Source organism: Pongo abelii, chromosome 8 (assembly GCF_028885655.2).
Source record: "Pongo abelii isolate AG06213 chromosome 8, NHGRI_mPonAbe1-v2.0_pri, whole genome shotgun sequence".
Taxonomy (NCBI): domain Eukaryota; kingdom Metazoa; phylum Chordata; class Mammalia; order Primates; family Hominidae; genus Pongo; species Pongo abelii.
Genome location: NC_071993.2, coordinates 37,715,218 through 37,735,556, shown reverse-complemented (window position 1 = coordinate 37,735,556; position 20,339 = coordinate 37,715,218). Strand labels below are relative to the sequence as shown.

Genomic DNA, 20,339 nt, shown 5'->3' with positions numbered 1-20,339 from the left:
AGCTTTGACTTTTCATAGAATGGTTTTCCACATTGCTCACATCCACAGACTTCCTCTCCTCTGTGTGTTCTCTGAGTTACATTAAGTACTGACTTCTCGTACAAAGGTTCCCCTGATTTGTTACTTTCAAATGTTTTCTCTCTTGTGTTAGGAAAGCTTGATCTGCTAAAATTCCTACACTTTCAATATATTTATAGTGTTTCATCTCCAAATGAACTCTATGTTTCAAGAAAGTGGACTTCTCAAAGGTTTTTACATATTCATTAAACTCATAAAAGTTTTCTCTTTTTTCTGACATTTTATGGACCATGAGAGTTGAATTATTACAGAACACTTTATTATATTCATTATGTACACAACGACTCTCTCCTGTGTAAGCTTGCTACATGTAATGAAAACTGCCTTTCCATAGAAATCCTTTTCACATTCCTTATATTCAAAAGATTGCTCTAAATTTTGAATTTTCAGATATGAAATGAAGTCCTCCTTATGACTGAGACATTTTCCATTTTGAATAAACTCATAAGGTTTCTCTTCCATATGAGTTTTTTCATGGTTACTATTGAGGAACAGTTTTCCATATGCACTGAGGTCATGAGGCATCTTTCTTAAATAGTTTTTCTTACTATTAAATAAATCTGAAATGTATTGCAAACTCATACCACATAAGTCACATTTACAAGGTATTTTTATGGAAGGAAGTGGGTCTATGCTGAAATCAAACACTTTTCCTACTATGTTACCTCTCTCTCTAGTCAGTGTTTTGTTGTTGATATACGGAGCTTGCCAGATACGTCTGTCCTGGATTTCCTGACAGTGCTCCAGTTGATCATCCACTTTGCAGACTTCTAGAAATAAGAAAAAATAACCACAACTTATGAGTCTTGTGATATTTGTGATGAAATTACACTTACATACATATGTGCTTTTATATATGTTGACTTAGTTTCCTGGAATAAAGTAATCCAAAAAGTGTTAATCTCCTCCAGCCCTTTGGCTAGAAAAAAATAAACATGAAACCTTATAATGTGGAAAGCAGGGTGGAAATTCAGAACACACAATGGGCAATTTACAAATATGTACTTCGAAACAACACAGAGGTTATAAATAACCATAAAGGACAGTGAATATAGAATAGACACAAATAATGACATAAAACATTAGATATAAAAATGATACTAAAAATATATAAAATAAATAATATAAATATAAAAATGGCTAATCTAGAAATGGGACATGCAGAGAATGAGAGGCGCAAGAAAAACTAGTAGTTAACAGTTTTCTAGAAAAATATCAGAGGAGGCCAGGCGTGGTGGCTCACACCTGTAATCTTAGCACTTTGGGAAGCCCAGGAGGGAGGATCACCTTAGGTTGGGAGTTCAAGACCAGCCTGACCAAGATGAAGAAACCCCGTCTCTACTAAAAATGCAAAATTAGCTGGATATGGTGGCACATGCCTGTAATCCCAGCTACTAGGGAGGCTGGACAGGAGAATTGCTTGAACCCAGGAGGCGGAGGCTGCGGTGAGCTGAGATCACACCATTGCACTCCAGCCTGGGCAACAAGAGCAAAACTCTGTCTCAAAAAGAAAAAAAAGAAAAAGAAAAAAGAGAAGAAAAATGTCAGAGGAATGGTTTTATTCGTATGAAACATATCAAGTTTTAAATGGTGTTCTTCTACCACTTGAACCCACAAGGCAGGGGTTGTAGTGGTTAGTGTTTCAGGTGGTATGAGTGAAAAGTGAAAATATAAAATGTAAAAATATTTAGAAGACAGTTTACAAAAGTAAAACAGTAATAGATATGTTTTGTCTTGTTTTGAGATGGAGTCTGGCTTTGTCACCCATGCTGGAGTGCAGTGGCACGATCTTAGCTCACTGCAACCTCTGCTTCCTGGGTTCAAGCGATTATCCTGCCTCAGCCTCCCGAGTAGCTGGGATTACAGGCGCCCACCACCATGCCCAGCTAATTTTTGTATTTTAGTAGAGACAGGGTTTCACCATGTTGGCCAGGTGGGTCTTGAACTCCCGACCTCAGATGATCCACCCCCCTCAGCCTCCGAAAGTGCTGGGATTACAGGTGTGAGCCACTGTGCCTGGCCTTTTTTTGAGACGGAGTTTTGCTCTGTCACCCAGGCTGGAGTGCAGTGGCATGATCTCAGCTCACCGCAACCTCCATCTCCCAAGTTCAAGTGATTCTCCTGCATCAGCCTCCTGATTAGCTGGGATTACAGGTATGTGCTACCACACCCGGCTAATTTTTTTATATTTTTGGTAGAGATGGGGTTTCACCATGTTGGCCAGGCTGGTATCGAACTCCTGACCTCAAGTGATCCACCCACCTCGGCCTCCCAAAGTGCTGGGACTACAGGCGTGAGCCACCGCACCCATCCCAATAACAGACAGTTACTTAACATCATTAAGAAAGGAGGACAGAAAGACAAAAGTAAAATAACATTATAAGGGTCATTTGTGAGAACAGCAGGCTTATAGAATGTAACAAGATAAGTGATGAAGATTTATGATTTGTCAGTAATGATTTTAGTTTCAGTTCTTGCCAGTTTGCAGGGTATCAGAACATCCTCCCAGACTCCTGACCGCAGGTAAAACACTGCGTGAGTGGCCAAAGGCACTGGAAATAGAAAGGGGAAGGTCATCAGACCAAAACTTTGTATCACGGATATAGCAAGAGCTTATTATTATTTTTTGAAGATTCAATTTTATTGTTTTTCAACAGGTAATTTATGGTGATTACTGAAAACATATCAAGTTGTCTCCTAAATGTTTGTATCTTGTATTTTGTATCTTGTTAGTTTGTATCTTATATTTGTATCTTGTATTTACTATGACATCCACTGCACCTTTCTTCTTTTTGTACTTTGTTTTTTTGATATTTCCCATTTTTTCTTCTTTACATCTTTGGAAGTTATACTATACCAGTTTCTCAATGGTTGGCTACCCATTAAATTTTACCAAGCTCTCTCATTCATCAAGATTCAGAGTTAGTTAAGTAATGATACAATATCCATTATATGCCACATACCAAAGTGAGTTAATATCGTAAACCTCTTTTCTGAATTACAGAAGGATTTTGAAACACAATTTGATTATCCCCACCTCATTTATATGCAATTATTGTTCATTATATAATTGTGTCTTTTTTAGCACTATAAATTATCGTTATTATTTTATACAAACATAATTTAGATTTACCTATGTTTCCTAATTTCCTATCACTTATTTACCAATACTCCCATCTCAAGCATTCTTTTAGGGTTCATTTTCTCTCTTCCTGAATTTGCTATTAGAATTTTACTAAAAAATATGCAAAAGGTATGGTTTTTATAATTTATTGCAGGATCAATCCAATTTTAATTCTTTTTAAATGTTAAATATAGTGTTCAGTAATCAGTGCTGATAGACATTCCTTCTTCCTTACTCCTTTTATTTCCTCTTTTACTACTCTGAATGTGTCTTACATGGTTGTTTTATAATTACTAATACATCCGTGGTCTTAATTAATGGGTGTTTGAAAATATATTTTCGATTATTTCTGTTTACTCTCACAAATGACTTATTTCATCAGGTTTTGGTTTTAAGCTCATGTTTTGTTTAACTGTAAGTGGGAATATTGGGGATGCTTATCCTTGAGAGGAATTATTTTCCTTTCCTTAAAGCAAGCTACCAACCTAAGGTGACGGCCTAGAGTCTGGATCCCCTAGTGTGGGAGTATAGGAGAATAAGGGTGCAGAAAAGCCCTCTATCCCTACAGCAGGAGTGCAGAACTATATTGGGCCCAGGATCCTTTACTGACAGAAAAGTAGAGGTCTCATAACACTGAAGAAGAAGCAGGCACAGTTGTACCTCAGGCTCTGCAGGGGATTGTTTCCAGAACTTCCCTCAGATACCAAAATCCACAGGTGATCAAGTTGCACAGTTAGCCCTGCCACACCTGCAGATACAGAGGGCTGACTGTACACGGTGAAAGCCCCCATGCTGAGGCCCAGGCACACAGGGCCTGCCTATGACTAAGGCTGTGTTAGAACAACAGAGAACACCCTTGCCCCCACCACAAGCATAGCATAGAGTAACAGGGAGCAGCAGCCTATTGCTGGCAGAGGGGCAAGAGCAGGGAGACACAGGCTTAGAGGGATAGCTAACAGCCGACACAGAGAAGCATAGGGAAAATTCTCCTAATGCAAAATATCTAAGAACAATGGGATAACAGACATATACAAGTAACAGGAGACCCAGGGAAAAAAGATGAAAAACATCAAACCACAGTTGTGAAAAGTGAGAGAACAGCAAGAAAGAAAAATGTCACACACACACAAAAGGCAAAATCTATACATATCATAGCCAAACAGCTAAAAACCAAGGATAAAAAGAAAATCTTTAAGGTAGCCAGAGAAAACAGGATATTAAATGCAGAAAAACAAAGATTTTTAAATTACAGCAGGAAATAATATATAAGTCAGAAGACAACAGAATGAAATATTTAAAGTATGGAGAAAAAAAATGTCAACCTAGAATTCTATACCCAGAGAAAAAAAATCTTACAAACAAAGATAGTTTTTTTTAGACAAACAAAAGCTCAGAAAATTCACTGCCAACAGAGCTTTGCTTTATGAAATACTAAAGGAAGTTATTTACACAAAAGGAGGAAGATACACAAAGATATTAAAAATGCCTAAAATGTTTTCAAAATGGGGGGCAAATATAAAAGTCTTTTAAATCATTATAAAAGATGACTGGCTTTATAGAGCAAAAATACTATTGATACATTGTGGGGTCTCTAAGTAAAAACATATGTCTACAGTATCACATACAAAGGGAGGAAGACTTTAGCCCAGGAACTCAAAACCAGCCTGGGCAACATGGTGAGAGCTCGTCACTACTAAAAATACAAAACAACTAGACAGACATGGTGGTACGTCCTGTAGTTCAAACTACTCAGGAGGCTGAGGTGGGAGGATCACCTGAGCCCGGGAAGTTGAGCCGTGATTGTGTGACTGCACTCTAGCCTGGGCAACAGAGCAAAACCGTATCAAAAAAACAAAAAAGAAAAAAAGGGAAGACGGAATGGAGCTGTATCAAATCTTAAATCTTACATTGTTGTAAGATTCTAAGGTTATATGTGAAATAGTATAATATCACTTGAAAGGAGACTGTGATAAACTGATAATGCTTATTGTATATCATGGGGCAACCACTTAAAACAAAAATTAAGAAAGAAGTACAGGCTGAGTATCCCTTACCTGAAATGCTTGGGACCAGAAGTGTTTTGGATTCCGGGTGTTTTTGTATTTTTTATTTTTTCAGATTTTGGAATATTTGTATATTGTCCTTTGAGGGAGTACTTGTGTGAGGGAATCTAGGTGATATGGTTTGGATTCGTGTCCCTGCCCAAATCTCATGTCGGATTGTAATCCCCAATGCTGGAGGTGGGCCTGGTGGGAGGTGATTGCATCCTGGGGACAGATTTCCACCCTTTGGTGCTGTTCTCATGACAGAGGTCTCAAGAAATGCAGTTGTTTAAATGTGTGTGGCACCTCCCACCTCTCTCTCTTCTTCCTGCTCCGGCCACATAAGACGTGCTTGTTTGCCCTTCACCTTCCGCTATGAGTGTAAGTTTCCTGAGGCCTCTGAGTCATGTTTCCCATACAGCCTGCAGAACTGTGAGCCAATTAAACCTCTTCTCTCTATAAATTACTCAGGTAGTTCTTTATAGCAATGCGAGAATGCATATAGCAATGCGAGGACGCATATAGCAATGTGAGGACTAATATACTATGCATGTATACAAAGATATATCACAGCTAAAGGGGGTTGAGAGAGTCTTTTTCCCTTAGGGACACTGAATAAACTATGTGTTGTGCCCCTACACTTTGTGCCCCATCACATAAGGTGTGGAACTTTCCACTTGTGGTGTCCTGTTGGCACTCAAAAAGTTCTGGGTTTTCGAGCATTTCAGATATCAGATTTTCAGATTAGGAATGCTCAACCTGTAATACTAACAAGAATCCAGCGGAGATAAAACAAAATAAAAATTATCAATCCAAATGAGAGAAAACGAGGAAAAAAAGGAAAAAGAACAAATGAGCAAGGAGGAAACACTCGGCAAAATAATATGAATCCAAACATTAAAAAATTGTATTAAATATATGTGGTTGAAATATCACAATTAAGAAGCAGAAGTAAGACTGGGTGCGGTGGCTCACGCCTGTAATCCTAGCACTTTGGAAGACCGAGGCAGGCAGATCACTTGAGGTCAGGAGCTCGAGACCAGCCTGGTCAACATGGTGAAATCTTGTCTCTACTAAAAGTACAAAATTTAGCTAGAAATAGCTTGAACCCAGGAGGCGGAAGCTGCAGTGAGCTGAGATTGTGCCACTGCATTCCAGCCCAGGCAACAGAGTGAGACACCGTCCCCGCCCCCCCAAAAAAAAAAAAAGTAGAAGTTTTCACATAAGGTATAAAAGCAACATCCAACCACACACTATTTTAAGAAATTCATGGCTGGGTACAGTGGCTCATGCCTGTAATCCCAGCACTCTGGGAGGCCGAAGCAGGCAGATCACAAGGTCAGGAGTTTGAGACCAGCCTGGCCAACATGGTGAAACCTCGTCTCTACTAAAAATACAAAAAATTAGCCAGGTGTGGTGGCACGTGCCTGTAATCCCAGCTACTCGGGAGGCTAAGGCAGGAGAATCGCTTGAACCCAGGAGGCGGAGGTTGCAGTGAACCGAGATTGCGCCATTGCACTCCAGCCTGGGTGACAGAGCAAGATGCCATCTCAAGAAAAAAAATAAAAGAAATTCACTTTAAATATAAACAGATTAAAAGTATGGAAAAAGGTAAATAAAATTAAAAGACAACTGGAAGAGCTAAATTAATATCAAAGTAGCGTTTAGAACAAAGAGTATTACTAGGTATAAAGAGAGACATTACATAATTATTAAGTGGTTAATTCATGAAGTGGACATAGGGATCCTAATATATACAACTTAATAATGCTCCAAAATTCATAAAGCAAAAACCAAAATAATCAAAAGGAGAAATTCAATCCAAAATTGCAACTGAAGATTTCACTGTTGTGTATCACTGACACAGAAAGTTTTTGAGTGTTAGACCTTGACCTCATTTTCCCATTAGTCCTATGATTTTTATTGTACTCATTTGCACAGAGCAGTGATTCTTAGGAATGTATACACTGCATTTTAACATAATTCACTTTATTAGAATACTGTCATTCTCCCCACTTGTTTTTAGCCTCCACTTAATCAAATTAAATACAGTCTATAACGCCCAGGTTTTCAATAACACATTCTCACATTTGCTTTAGAATTAGTTCCTCAATTAAATTCAGAGGTTACCACCAATATTTTTACCATGCTTTTTGTGTCACTTCTTGGTTATCTGATATTCATCCTCTAATAAAAGGTCTTAGGGATAAAGGGCCCAGAATTCTTGCCTATTCAAAAAAAGGTTTCCTCTTTTTTGTTAAAGAATTGCTCTTTAACCTGGTATAAAGTTCTTAATATGACCCACCCTAATGATTTTGTAGCAATTGCTCTGCAGACTTTTATCAATTTTGTTTAGCAAATTTTGTTATGGAAAAAGCTGAGATCAGCTGGACTTTTTTCTTATATTGACTGGCTGTCAAAATGATTCTTTATCTTTGAAAGCTAGTAATATTATTAGGAATATATCACGATGTTGATCATTGTTGGTCTGCCTTCCTGAGGGATGGTTTGTCTTTTTATGTAGATTCAATTGTATCTTCTTTTCCCCAAAAAGTGTTCTTGGAATATTTTCAATATTGGTTCTATTTATTTCATTTTCTACTTTGGGGAATGAACTGTATGTAATAGCATATATGTGAAATATCTTTTATACTATCTTCTTTATGCTATATTCACCTTTTATTTACTTCAGTTTCTTCTTGCTTGAAAGGCTTTCCACATTTATTTCTAATGTACATTTCAGCAATGCCTATTCTTTGGGAATCCTCCTATTTGCTTTTATTTATATTTTTTTTTTGAGATGGAGTTTCATTCTGTTGCCCAGGCTAGAGTGCAGTGGTGTGATCTTGACTTACTGCAGCCTCTGCCTGCTGGGTTCAAGCTATTCTCCTGCCTCAGCCTCCTAAGTAACTGGGATTACAGGTGTGCCACCATTCCTGGCTAATTTTTTGTATTTTTAGTAGAGATGGGGTTTCACTATGTTGGCCAGGCTGGTCTCAAACTCCTGACCTCAAGTGATCCACTGGCCTTGGCCTCCCAAAGTGCGGGGATTACAGGTGTGAGCCACTGTCCCTGGCCCCAATTTGCTTTCTTTACGGTGATTCTTATTTTCTCTTCCAATTCTTTTCTCAGCCTGACATCCCAGAATGCATTTTATTAAATGAATTAAAACATTATACTGTTGCCTTAACATCCTTCTTGAACTCTCATATCATGCAGGTAATCAATTCAATTAGTCGTTTTTGAAATTCATGGTTTATTATTTGGCCCAATTATTTATCTACTTTATGTCCACTTTGATCAGGTGACATTTCATCACCTACTTTTTTTTCTAATCTTTTTCACCTCTTTATTCTTACAGTAGTTTTGTGGGGCATTTTATGCTGGTTCCTTTTGGATTACTCAGCTTCAAAGGACATGAGCTTTTATACTGCATCAGTTTTACTAGGTAAAGGGAACAGAGCCGTGTCTGAACCTAACAAGAGAGCTTCTTATGAACAAGTGTTTTGCACATACACCAAACTCAGTTTATGCATCAACCCAGATTGTCACTCCTTTCTTGCCAGAGTAGCCTTAGTAATGGCTTGCTCTGTTATCACCCTCTTGTACTTTCTCTTCATCCTAACCAGCCTTACTCCCCATTTCCTCACTTCTGTAGTAGGTCTGCCCATCCTGACCAATAGTTATTGAGTAAATTTTTATTTCAAATTGTTTGTAGGAATACAAGCTAAGATAGCATGTAAGTTTATTTCCCCACATACAGGTGTCTGTAACATTTTTTTCTAAAATGGAAAGTCTCATTTTTTGCATTGTCACAGAAAAATATGACTTGTGTGTCTGTTTCCATACGTAACCCTACATCAGCTTCACAGAACCAAACTGCATTCAAAGGAGCTCCAGCTGTCCTGTGCACAGCACTGATGTTATTCCAAGAGAGATTTAAGCTTTGCACCTCAGAGTATGTACTTTGTCTCTCTCAAGTATATTACCAGTTCCTTCAAGCACCAGAAATGTTTTTATTTCTTTTCATCTGCTGGTACATATAGCCCTCCTTAATTTTTCAGTGATTCTGACAGCATTTCCACTTGTATTGATTTGGGGTTTCAGATATCCTCTATTGTCATGAGATAAAGTTTGTGTTGCTCTTTTTCCTTATTGCTTCTGGATGATCTGTAGACAGAGACAGAGAAAATGCTGACTTTACACATCCTGCTTCAGAGAAGCCCACTTTCTCCGTGAAACACTGTCTTCACTTGGCTGCAGGACACTACATTCTTTGTTTTCTACTCATCCCCAAACTGCCTTTTCTTTCTTCTTTGCTCAGTCTCCTCACTTTCATGACTTCTGAAAGCTAATGACCCAGGGGACAGCCTCCAGTCCTATCCCAAAAGAGAGGTTATCTAATCCATCAGCTTTAAGTACTAAACTTAAAAACTGTTAACTACTGCCATAAGCTGATAATTTCCAAATAAATATCTTCCTCTTGGACTTGTCCCAAACTACCTGCTTATATGCCCAAATGCTTATTTGCCATGTAAACCTGGATATTTTATAATCACCTGAATCTTTATGTGTGCAAACTAAACACGTAACAATCCCTCCAAAACTGTTTCTCCTCAATATCCCCCAACTGGTATCCACTTATCCAACTGCTCTGGGTGAAATCTTTGTAGTCACTCTTGACTCCTTTCTTTCTTTCATGTTCCATATCCCACCCAATAGCAAATGTTACAGGTCCCACATTCAAAACATATTGAAAAGCCAACCACTTTTTAATTTTTTTTTTGAGACAGAGTCTTGCTCTGTCACCTAGGCTGGAGTGCAGTGGCGCAATCTCAGCTCACCTCAGCCTCTGCCCTCCGGGTTCCAGCAATTCTCCTGCCACAGCCTCCTGGGTGGCTGGGATTACAGGCACATGCCACCACACCTGGCTAATTTTTGTATTTTTAGTAGAGACGGGGTTTCACCATGTTAGCCAGGCTGGTCTTGAACTCCTGACCTCAGGTGATCTGCCCACCTCAGCCTCCCAAAGTGCTGGGATTACAGGCGTTAGCCACTGTGCCCAGCCAAAAGCCAATCACTTTTAATAATCACCACCACTCCAAAGTGTAAGCTACTATTCACTTTTAATAATCACCACCACTCCAAAGTGTAAGCTACTATTGCCTTTTTGCAGACTGAAATACTCTCCTGACTCATGTTCCTGCTTTCATCCCTCTGTCCCCAATAGTATTTTCTTTGCTTACCAGCCAGAGATATTCATTTAAAAGACAAATCAGCAAATGTTCCTTATTGGGTCAATAGCTTCTCATTTTACTCAAAATAAAATCATAGTCCTTACCATGGCCATATGGCCCCACATAATTTGGGCTCCCATTACCTCTCCAACATCAACTCATACCACTCTTGCGTCATTCATTCTTTTCAATCCACACTGATATTTGTGTGTCCTCAAAGACCACAGGTGCACTCCTGCCTCAGTGCCCTGCACTTGATGCTTTCCCTGCTATCAAGACTACTCCCAACTCCCACCCTCATATCATTCAAGTTCATAGCATCCAAAAGCCCAACTTTCTAAAGTTTAACACTCCATCATTCTTAACTTTCTTTAATTTCCTTACTATTTTACATAACCACTTGGCATATCTGTGCATGTGTGGTAGTGTTGCCATTTTTGATCCTTATCTTTTTCTCCCAATCAGAAGGTAAGCTCCATGAGGTCATGGATAAAACTCAGTTCACTACTCTATTTCCAGCACCTAAAACTTGAGTGACACACAGTAGGAATGAACATATGAGCAAACTCTTTTTTTTTTTTTTTTTTTTGAGACAGAGTCTCGCTTTGTCGCCCAAGCTGGAACACAGGGGTGCAATCTCAGGTCACTGCAACCTTCACCTTCCTGGTTCAAGTGATTCTCCTGCCTCCGCCTCCCAAGTAGCTGGGATTACAGGCACCTGCCATCATGCCCGGTTAATTTTTGTATTTTTGTAGACATGGGGTTTCACCATGTTGGCCAGGCTGGTCTCAAACTCTGACCTCAGGTGATCTGTCCATCTTGGCCTCCCAAAGTGCTGGGATTACAGGCATTGAGTCACTGTGCCTGGCCATGCAAATTCTTGAGAATTAAAAGAATTCATACCATGTCACTGGCATCGTTCTGCTTAATACATGCCAATTCACCTGGTTATCTCTGGCCTGGGGGCTCTTCCTCTAATATCCATGGCTGCTCTCCTTGTTCCAATTTGAAGATCACTTCTGGTTTAGGGACGCAATATCCTGTGAACGAGAAATGACATGGAAACTAGGTGAGGATAATGGACTTTAGGGCCTCTGAAAGAGGGAGAAAATGAAACTTCAAAAGCCAATTTCAACCATGTGTGGGAAAAGTAAGAAAACAATAACATTCTTTACAGCACCCCAAACAGTTCTTCTGCTTAATACCCTGAATATCAAGTTTAGTTTAATTAACCTCAACAAAACTTCCACAAGTTCCAGCAACCAAGAAAATATGTACACACTAGGAGTCTACATGAAAAACAGTTCCTACCTACCCACTGAGACGAGGTGGCTGTAGTTCTCTAGCATCACATCCCTGTACAGGGTCGTCTGAGCAGGGTCCAGATGCTGCCACTCCTCCTGGGTGAAGCCCACAGTCACATCCTCAAATGACAAGTACATTCCATTCAAATTTAAGCAATCAAAATTTAAAGACATAAACGCCGTAAGAGGATTATTATAATGTTCACTATTCACAGATAATCCGAAAATGTGTTATAGGATGTCTACTTTTGCACTGTACTTGGTTGGAAAAAAGAAATCATAATAGTTATACCCCACCGCCATGATAAGTAATTGGTGTCCCACCATGTGCCTATGTGTCACAAAGAATTCTCCTACTTGGGCGGAATATGAAGACAACTAAAACAATATTACTGTTCTCAAGGAAAATACAGTCTGATAAGCACAGGCAAACATATAATCACATAACTACAATAAGATGTTGCAGGTACTATAGTGAAAAGATGTAAAAAGTTATCTAAGCTTACAAAGGGGGAGAAAAGTTCTATTCCTGCTATTTGGTTGGGTTTCACTGAGGAGGTGAAGATTTGAATTCTTAAACAACTAGAGTGTTATTCATGAACCCAGGCAATAGCATAAGAATGGATACAGCTATCATAATGTAGTTAAAGGAGTAACAATAAGCACATAGAATAGTATTGTTTGGGACTCTGATAAGATAAAGAGCTATAGAGGTATTCAGGGAACATCATTGAGTAATTTTGGACTTGTTCCTATAGAATTAGGGGTATCCAAAATATTTGGATATTTTTCAATCCTGGGTAACCTTTTTTTTTTTTTTTTTTTAAGATGGAGTTTCGTTTTTGTTGCCCAGGCTGGAGTGCAATGGCGCAATCTCGGCTCACCGCAACCTCTGTCTCCTGGGTTCAAGCAATTCTCCTGCCTCAGCCTCCTGAGTAGCTGGGATTACAGGCATGTGCCACCACGCCCAGCTAAGTTTGTATTTTTAGTAGAGACGGGGTTTCTCCATGTTGGTCAGGCTGGTCTCGAACTCGCAACCTCAGGTGATCCGCCCGCCTTGGCCTCCCAAAGTGCTGGGATTACAGGCATGAGCCATCGCTCCTGGCCCTATCCTGTGTAACCTTTTTGTTAATTTATAAATTATAAACTTATATTGCCAATCTACGTATTAAATTTCACTCTTTTTCTTAGATTATAATATATGTAGGTAGGCATTTGAATATTTTCTTCTTTAATCCAATGGACTGTCTCATCTAGCTCAGAGATGACTGACTGCTGTGGGTAGTAGGAAGCCAATAAGTAGACACAAACCAGCAGAGAGAGAAAGAAGTACCATTCCCAGGTTAGCAGCACAAACAGCTGGTAAATGTTCATGGCATACACTGAGAACTGGAAAATAGAGGAAAAAAATAGGTCAGAGTGTAAAAGTGAGTGGAATAAGGCAAGAAAAGATATAAAAAGTTATAAGAATTAGAAGAGAATAAATAAAGCTATCAGTATCTGCAGATGTCATAATTCTGCATGAAGAACATGCAAGAGAAGCTACAAATTATTGTAAGTAAGAAGTGAATTCAGTAAGCTTTTGGATACAAGATCAATGTATAAAAATCAAGTGGAGGCCGGGCACAGTGGCTCACGCCTGTAATCCCAGCACTTTGGGAGGCCCAGGAGGGTGGATCATGAGGTCAGGAGATGGAGACCACCCTGGCTAACACAGTGAAACCCCATCTCTACTAAAAATACAAAAAATTAGCTGGACTTGGTCGCATGAGCCTGTGGTCCCAGCTACTTGGGAGGCTGAGGGAGGAGAATCGCTTGAACTCAGGAGGCGGAGGTTGCAGTGAGCCGAGATTGCGCCACTGCACTCCAGCCCAGATGACACAGCGAGACTCTGTCTCAAAAAATAAATAAATAAAATCAAGCGGATTTCGGCTGGGCATGGTAGTTCACTCCTGTAATCCCAGCACATTGGGTGGCTGAGTGGGTGGATCACCTGAGATCAGGAGTTCGAGACCAGCCTGACCAACATGGAGAAACCCCATCTCTACTAAAAATACAAAATTAGCTGAACGTGGTGGCACATGCCTGTAATCTCAGCTACTTGAGAGGCTGAGGCAGGAGAATCGCTTGAAAGTGGGAGGCGGAGGTTGTGGTGAGCCAAGATCGTGCCATTGCATTCCAGCCTGGGCAATAAGAGCAAAACTCCAGCTCAAAAAAAAAAAAAAAAAAAAATCAAGTGGATTTCTATATACCAGCAACTAATTGTTTCAAAGTACCACCTACAGTGCCATCAAAAACATGAAATACCAGCCAGGCACGGGGGCTCATGCCTGTAATCCCAGCACTTTGGGAGGCCGAGGCAGGCGGATCATGAGGTCAGGAGATCGAAACCATCCCAGCTAACACGGTGAAACCCCGTCTCTACTAAAAATGCCAAAAATTAGCCGGGCGTGGTGGCAGGCACCTGTAGTCCCAGCTACTCGGGAGGCTGAGGTGGGAGAATGGTGTGAACCTGGGAGGCAGAGTTTGCAGTGAGCCGAGATCACGCCACTGCACTCCAGCCTGGGTGACAGAGCGAGACTACATCTTGGAAAAAAAAAAAAAAAGAAATACCTCAGAATAAATCTAGCAAATCATTTTTAAGACAATTACACAGAAAATTATAAAGCATTCTCGAGAAAAACAAAAGACTATCTTTAAAAAAACAGAATATCTTTAAAAATAAAGGAACTAATTATAGTCATGGATTGGACAACTCAATATTACAAAGTTCTCAATTCTCCTTAAATTGGCCTATAAATTCTAGGTAATCCCAATCAAAAGCTTAGCAAATATTTTTGTGGAAACTGACAAGTTGCTTCTCAAGCTTATATATAGAAATTCAAAGAACCAGCTCGGTGCGGTGGCTCACGCCTGCAATCCCAGCACTTTGGGAGGCCAAGCCAGGCAGATCACAAGGTCAGGAGTTCGAGACCAGCCTGGCCAACGTGGTGAAACCCCATCTCTACCAAAAATACAAAAATTAGCTGGGCATGGTGGCGTGCACCTGTAGTCCCAGCTACTCGGGAGGCTGAGGCAGAATCGCTTGAACCCCGGAGGCAGAGGCTGCAGTGAGCTGAGATCATGCCACTGCACTCCAACCTGGCGACAGGTCTCAAAAAGAAAAAAAAAAAAATTCAAAGAACCAAGAATGTTCCCATCATCATAAAATGAAGGCAAAAGGCCAGGAGTGGTGGCTTACACCTGTTAATCCCAGCAAATCTGGGAGGCCGGGACAGGAGAATCACTTGAACCTGGGAGGTGGAGGCTGCAGTGAGCTAAGGCTGTGCCACTGCACTCCAGCCTGGGTGAGAGAGCTAGACTGTGTCTGAAAAAAATAAATAAATAAATAAAAATGGAGGCAACATTTTTAAAACCAAAAAAAAAAAATTTTTTTAAACCACCAAGAATGGCCAAGGCAGTCTTAGAGAAGAACAAAAAAATGTGTGAACTCACACTAATTGTGGTTGTCAGAATTCTAACATAAGCCTCAATGACTTACATCGTTATATAATCTCCTCCTGTTAGTGTGAGAATTTGTGGCTCCAGTAAAGATTATATTACATTATATGGCAAATGGATTTTGCAGTTATAATTAAGATACCTTAATCAGTTTATTTTGAGTTGATCAAAAGAAAGATTGTCTTGGTGGGCCTTACCCAATCAGGTGAGTCTTTAAAAAGAAGGTAAAGTGGCCGGGCACGGTGGCTCACACTTGTAATCCCAGCACTTTGGGAGGCCAAGGCGGGCAGATCACGAGGTCAGGGATTCAAGACCAGCCTGGCCAACATGGCGAAACCCTATCTCTACTAAAAATACAAAAATTAGCTGGGCATGGTGGCGTGCGCCTGTAATCCCAACTACTCAGGAGGCTGAGGCACAGGAATCGCTTGAACCTGGGAGGCAGAGGTTGCAGTGAGCAGAGATCGCACCACTGCACTCCAGCCTGGGTGACAGAGTGAGCCTCTGTCTCAGAAAAAGAAGGTAAAGTATCAGAGAAAAGTTCCTACTGGCCTCTAAGAAGAAGCAAACCATTATGGGTTCTCATTTATAGGAAATGAATTCTGCCACATGTGTATGGGGGACTCTGAGCCTCCATTAAGATTAGGTATCTCAGGCAATATCTCGGTTGCGGCCTTATGCCTGAGCACAGGACCTAACTAACCCATTCCCAGACTCCTGATCCATGGAACCTGAGGTAATAAATTTGTGTTGTTTTGTGGCAAACTTTGTGGTAACTTATAACAAAGCATTAGAAAACTAACACACTAGTGGATATAAGAATTTATTATAGAGTAATTTAAGACAGTGTGGTATTGGTGAAAGAATACATTGAAACACCAATAGAAAAAAAGTATGGTATAGAAACAGACCTTCAAACATGGATACCTGATTTATTTTTAAAAGTTTCACAGCCAAGCAGTGAGGAAAAGGACAGTCTCAATAAACTATACTGATTAAATGGGTTTAAATATGGGGAAAACTTGACTTCAATCTCACACAATATGTGAGAATCAATTCCAGATGAATTGTAGGTTAAAATGTGATGAGTAAAAACAACAGAACTTCAAAAACATAACATGAAACTATATTCAAAGCAAAGTTTTTTTTAAAGCAAGATACAAAAGCACTAACCATAAAGGAGAAGACTGAAATAAACTGGACCACATTAAGAATGTCAATTAATCAAAAGACACCATTAATGCAAAAAAAATGCAAATCAGAGAGAAGAAAATATTGACAACATATCAAACTTTTAAAGGGACTATACCCAGAATATATAAAATACCTTCTAAAATCAATACAAGCAAGATGGCCTAATAGAAAAATGGGGGAAAAGATCTGAACAGTCATTTCACAAAAGACAACACTAACATGGCCAATAAACATGCTAAAAGTACTCACCCTAAATAGTCAACCATTGGGAAAGATTATTGGGAACAGGATGTTCACATAGTCTCCATATTCCAGCCAAAGATTATTAGTTTAAAAAAAGGAAAAGAAAGGCTGCTTTTCAAATGGAGATATTTGGTACCATTACAAATAGTGGTACAAAGAGATTATATAAAAAGTACATAATAAACTGGCATAAGACAAATGTATAGGCTGGGTGTGGTGGCTCACGGTTGTAATCCCAGCATTTTGGGAGGCCGAGGCGGGCGGATCACGAGGTAAGGAATTCGAGGCCAGCCTGGCCAACATAGTGAAACCCTGTCTCTACTAAAAATACAAAAATTAGCTAGGCATGGTGGTAGGCGCCCGTAACCCCAGCTATTTGGGAGGCTGAGGCACAAGAATCACTTGAACTCGGGAGGTGGAGTTTGCAGTGAGCCGAGATCGTGCCACTGCACTCCAGCCTGGGCGACAGAGCTAGACTCATTCTCAAGAAAAAAAAAAAAAAAAGCAAAAAAGAAAAATGTATAATCTGAATCTAATTGTGAGGAAAAACAAATCCGTCAAATACAGATGTGCAGACATTCTACAACAGTGCTTCTAAGCATGGTTGCATATCACCTGGGTATAGGAATATTTAAAGAGCTTCAAATTATTCTAAAGAGCAGTTAAATTCAAGAATAACTGTTCAACAAGACTCCTGACCAGGACTTATTTTAAATGTCCATTATTATGAAGGAATAAAAAAAATCATCTTTGATTGGCTCTTGGGCCCAGCAAAGCTACAGAGGACATTATTGGGGAAAATGGAAATTTTGTTTTGTTTTTTGAGATGGTAGCTCATTCTGTCACTCACACTGGAGTGCAGTAGCACGATCATAGATAGCTCACTGCAGCCTTGACCTCCCAGGTTCAAGTGATCCTTCTGCCTCAGCTTCTTGAGTAGCTGGGACTAAAGGTGCACACCGCCATGTCCAGCTAATTTTTAAAAATTTTTTGTAACGTGGGGTCCCATTATGTTATTCAGGGTGGTCTTGTACTCCTGGGCTCAAGCAATCCTCCCACCTTTGCCCCACAAAGTGTTGGGATTGTAGGCATGAGTCACTGTGTCTGGCCTGGAAAAATTACATATAGATAAAGACAGAGAGAGAGCATGTGGAAGAATACTTAAAACTGTTGAATCTAGGTAAACTGGTGTTTATTGTCCTTTAAAAAGGACAAACTGGGAATAAGTATCTGTAACTTAAGTGACAAAGAAAAGGCAAAGCGTTCCTAGAAATACAGAAGGAAAGGCCGGGCGCGGTGGCTCACACCTGTAATACCAGTGCTTTGGGAGGTCGAGACAGGCGGATCACCTGAGGTAAAGAGTTCAAGACCAGCCTGGTCAACATGGCGAAACCCTGTCTCTATTAAACATACAAAAATTGGCTGGGCACAGTGGCTCATGCCTGCAATCCCAGCACTTTGGGAGGCCAAGGTGGGCGGATCATGAAGTCAGGAGTTCAAGACCATCCTGGCCAACATAGTGAAACCCCATCTCTACTAAAAATACAAAAAAAATTAGCCGGGCATGGTGACAGGCGCCTGTAGTCCCAGCTACTCACCAGGCTGAGGCAGGAGAATCACTTGAACCTGGGAGGTAGAGGTTGCAGTGAGCTGAAATCGTGCCACTGCACTCCAGCCTGGGTGACACAGTGAGACTCTGTCTTAAAAATAAATAAATAAATATACAGAAATTAGCCGGGGGTGATAGCAGATGCCTGTAATCCCAGCTACTTGGGAGGCTGAGGCAGGAGAATCACTTGAACCCGGGAGGCAGAGGTTGCAGTGAGCCAAGATCGTGCCACCGCACTCCAGCCTGGGTGACACAACAAGACTCCATCTCAAAAAAAAAACAAAAAAACAAAAAAAAAGATTACCCTTTAAAGTTTAAAAAAAAAAATAAAAAGTAAAAATTGCATTGAACCATTCACTCCTATCAGACTGGCAGAAACCCAAAAGAATAACACATACACTTAGTTTGGTTTGCTACAGGCATAAAAGCATACTCATAACCTGCTTGTGAGAATACAAAATAAGCAGCCACTATGAAGTGAAATATGGCAGTATTCAGTTACATTATATATGTATGAATTTACCACTGGACCTAGAAATCCTACTTCTAAGAATCTACCACAAAGACACATTAGCCAAAAATTGAAAAGATGGGGCCAGGCGCGGCTGCTCACACCTGTAATCCTAGCACTTTGGGAGGCCGAGGCGGGCGGATCACCTGAGGTCAGGAGTTCAAGACCAGCCTAACTAATATGGTGAAACCCCGTCTCTACTAAAAATACAAAAAAAAGTTAGCCAGACGTGGTGGGCACCTGTAATGCCAGCTGCTCAGGGGGCTGAGACAGGGAGAATCTCTTGAACCCAGGAGGTGGAGGTTACAGCGAGCCGAGATCATGCCATTGTACTCCAGCCTGGGAAACAGAGCAAGACTCCGTCTCCACAAAAAAAAAAAAAAAAAAAAAAAAAAAAATGAAAAGACGTAGGCACAAAGCTAAAGCAGTATTTATATTGCAAAAGACTGGAAACAACCCAAATGTTGATTAGCAAACAACTGGTTGAATGTATGTCATACACTCACACTACAGAGTGCTAAGCGACTGAAACAAGACCTGAGGAAGACCTGCATATCCCACTGCAGAGTGAACTCCAGGTTCTATTATATGACCAAAGGAAGTCTGGGAAAATCAAGTATAATGTGGCAGCTTTTATATACAAAAGGAAAATATGTGTATCCACATACAGATCTGCTTATATTAAAAATAACAATAAAAAGATAAGTCATAAAACAAAATAAATCATTCTTCATAAGGTGAGGAAAGGAACAAGGAACCAGATGGAGGGAAAGGGATGAATCCCAGATTGATCTCTGAATATACTTTGCTTTACAGATTTGTCTTTGGAAACATTTAAATATTTTTCATAATTATAAAAAATGATTCTCAAAATAAAAACTCTAAAAACAAACAGCAATGAAACAAATAAATCTAGTTATATCTAAAGTTGATGCCGTACCACTCAGAGAATTATTTCTGCTAAATTTAAAACAAAGGAATCTAACTGTATGTCACAATGGGGCTGTGCCCTAAGGACAAAAGAAATGCAAAATAAATCTTAAACTGGTTTCAAAAATATTTTGTTAACAATAATATTGGTATTGTTATTTTGGTATATTATGCTTTACAGGATAAAGCAAATAATCACGTTAATGCCCTTTGGAATATAGATTTCCAAATTAAGAAAAAAGGCCAGGTACGGTGGCTCACACAACTATAACCCCGGCACTTTGGGAGGCCAAGGCGAGTGGATCACTCAAGGTCAGGAGTTGGAGACCAGCCTGGCCAACAGGGCAAAACCCCCTCTCTTCTAAAAATACAAAAATTGGCTGTAATCCCAGCACTTTGGGAGGCCAAGGCGGGTGGATCACTTGAGATCAGGAGTTTGAAACCAGCCTGGCCAAAATGGTGAAACCCTACCTCTACTTTAAAAAAAAAAAAAAAAAAAAAATTAAAATTAGCCAGGCATGGTGGTGGGCACCTGTAATCCCAACTAATTGGGAAGCTGAGGCAGG

The 20,339-nt window shown here is 40.0% G+C and overlaps 1 protein-coding gene across 4 annotated transcripts in view; it reads right to left on the bottom strand.

Annotated features, from left to right (window-relative positions):
• The window catches only part of LOC112135128 (zinc finger protein 37A-like), a 43,931-nt gene that overhangs the window by 4,768 nt on the left and 18,824 nt on the right, over positions 1–20,339 (bottom strand). For 2 of the 4 annotated variants that reach the window (XR_008510381.2, XM_054522191.2), the window contains 3 exons: positions 11,797–11,905; positions 11,426–11,521; positions 8,802–9,414 (listed from right to left, as the gene is read on the bottom strand). Coding sequence is in view for 2 of the 4 variants with exons in the window: in XM_054522191.2 (XP_054378166.1) it covers positions 11,430–11,521; positions 11,797–11,905 (201 nt within the window). In the remaining 2 variants the exon portion in view is untranslated. Of the gene's footprint in view, positions 1–291; positions 849–8,801; positions 9,415–11,425; positions 11,522–11,796; positions 11,906–20,339 lie in introns of those variants that run through there. The other 2 variants (XR_008510379.2, XM_054522192.2) reach the window with 2 other exon arrangements.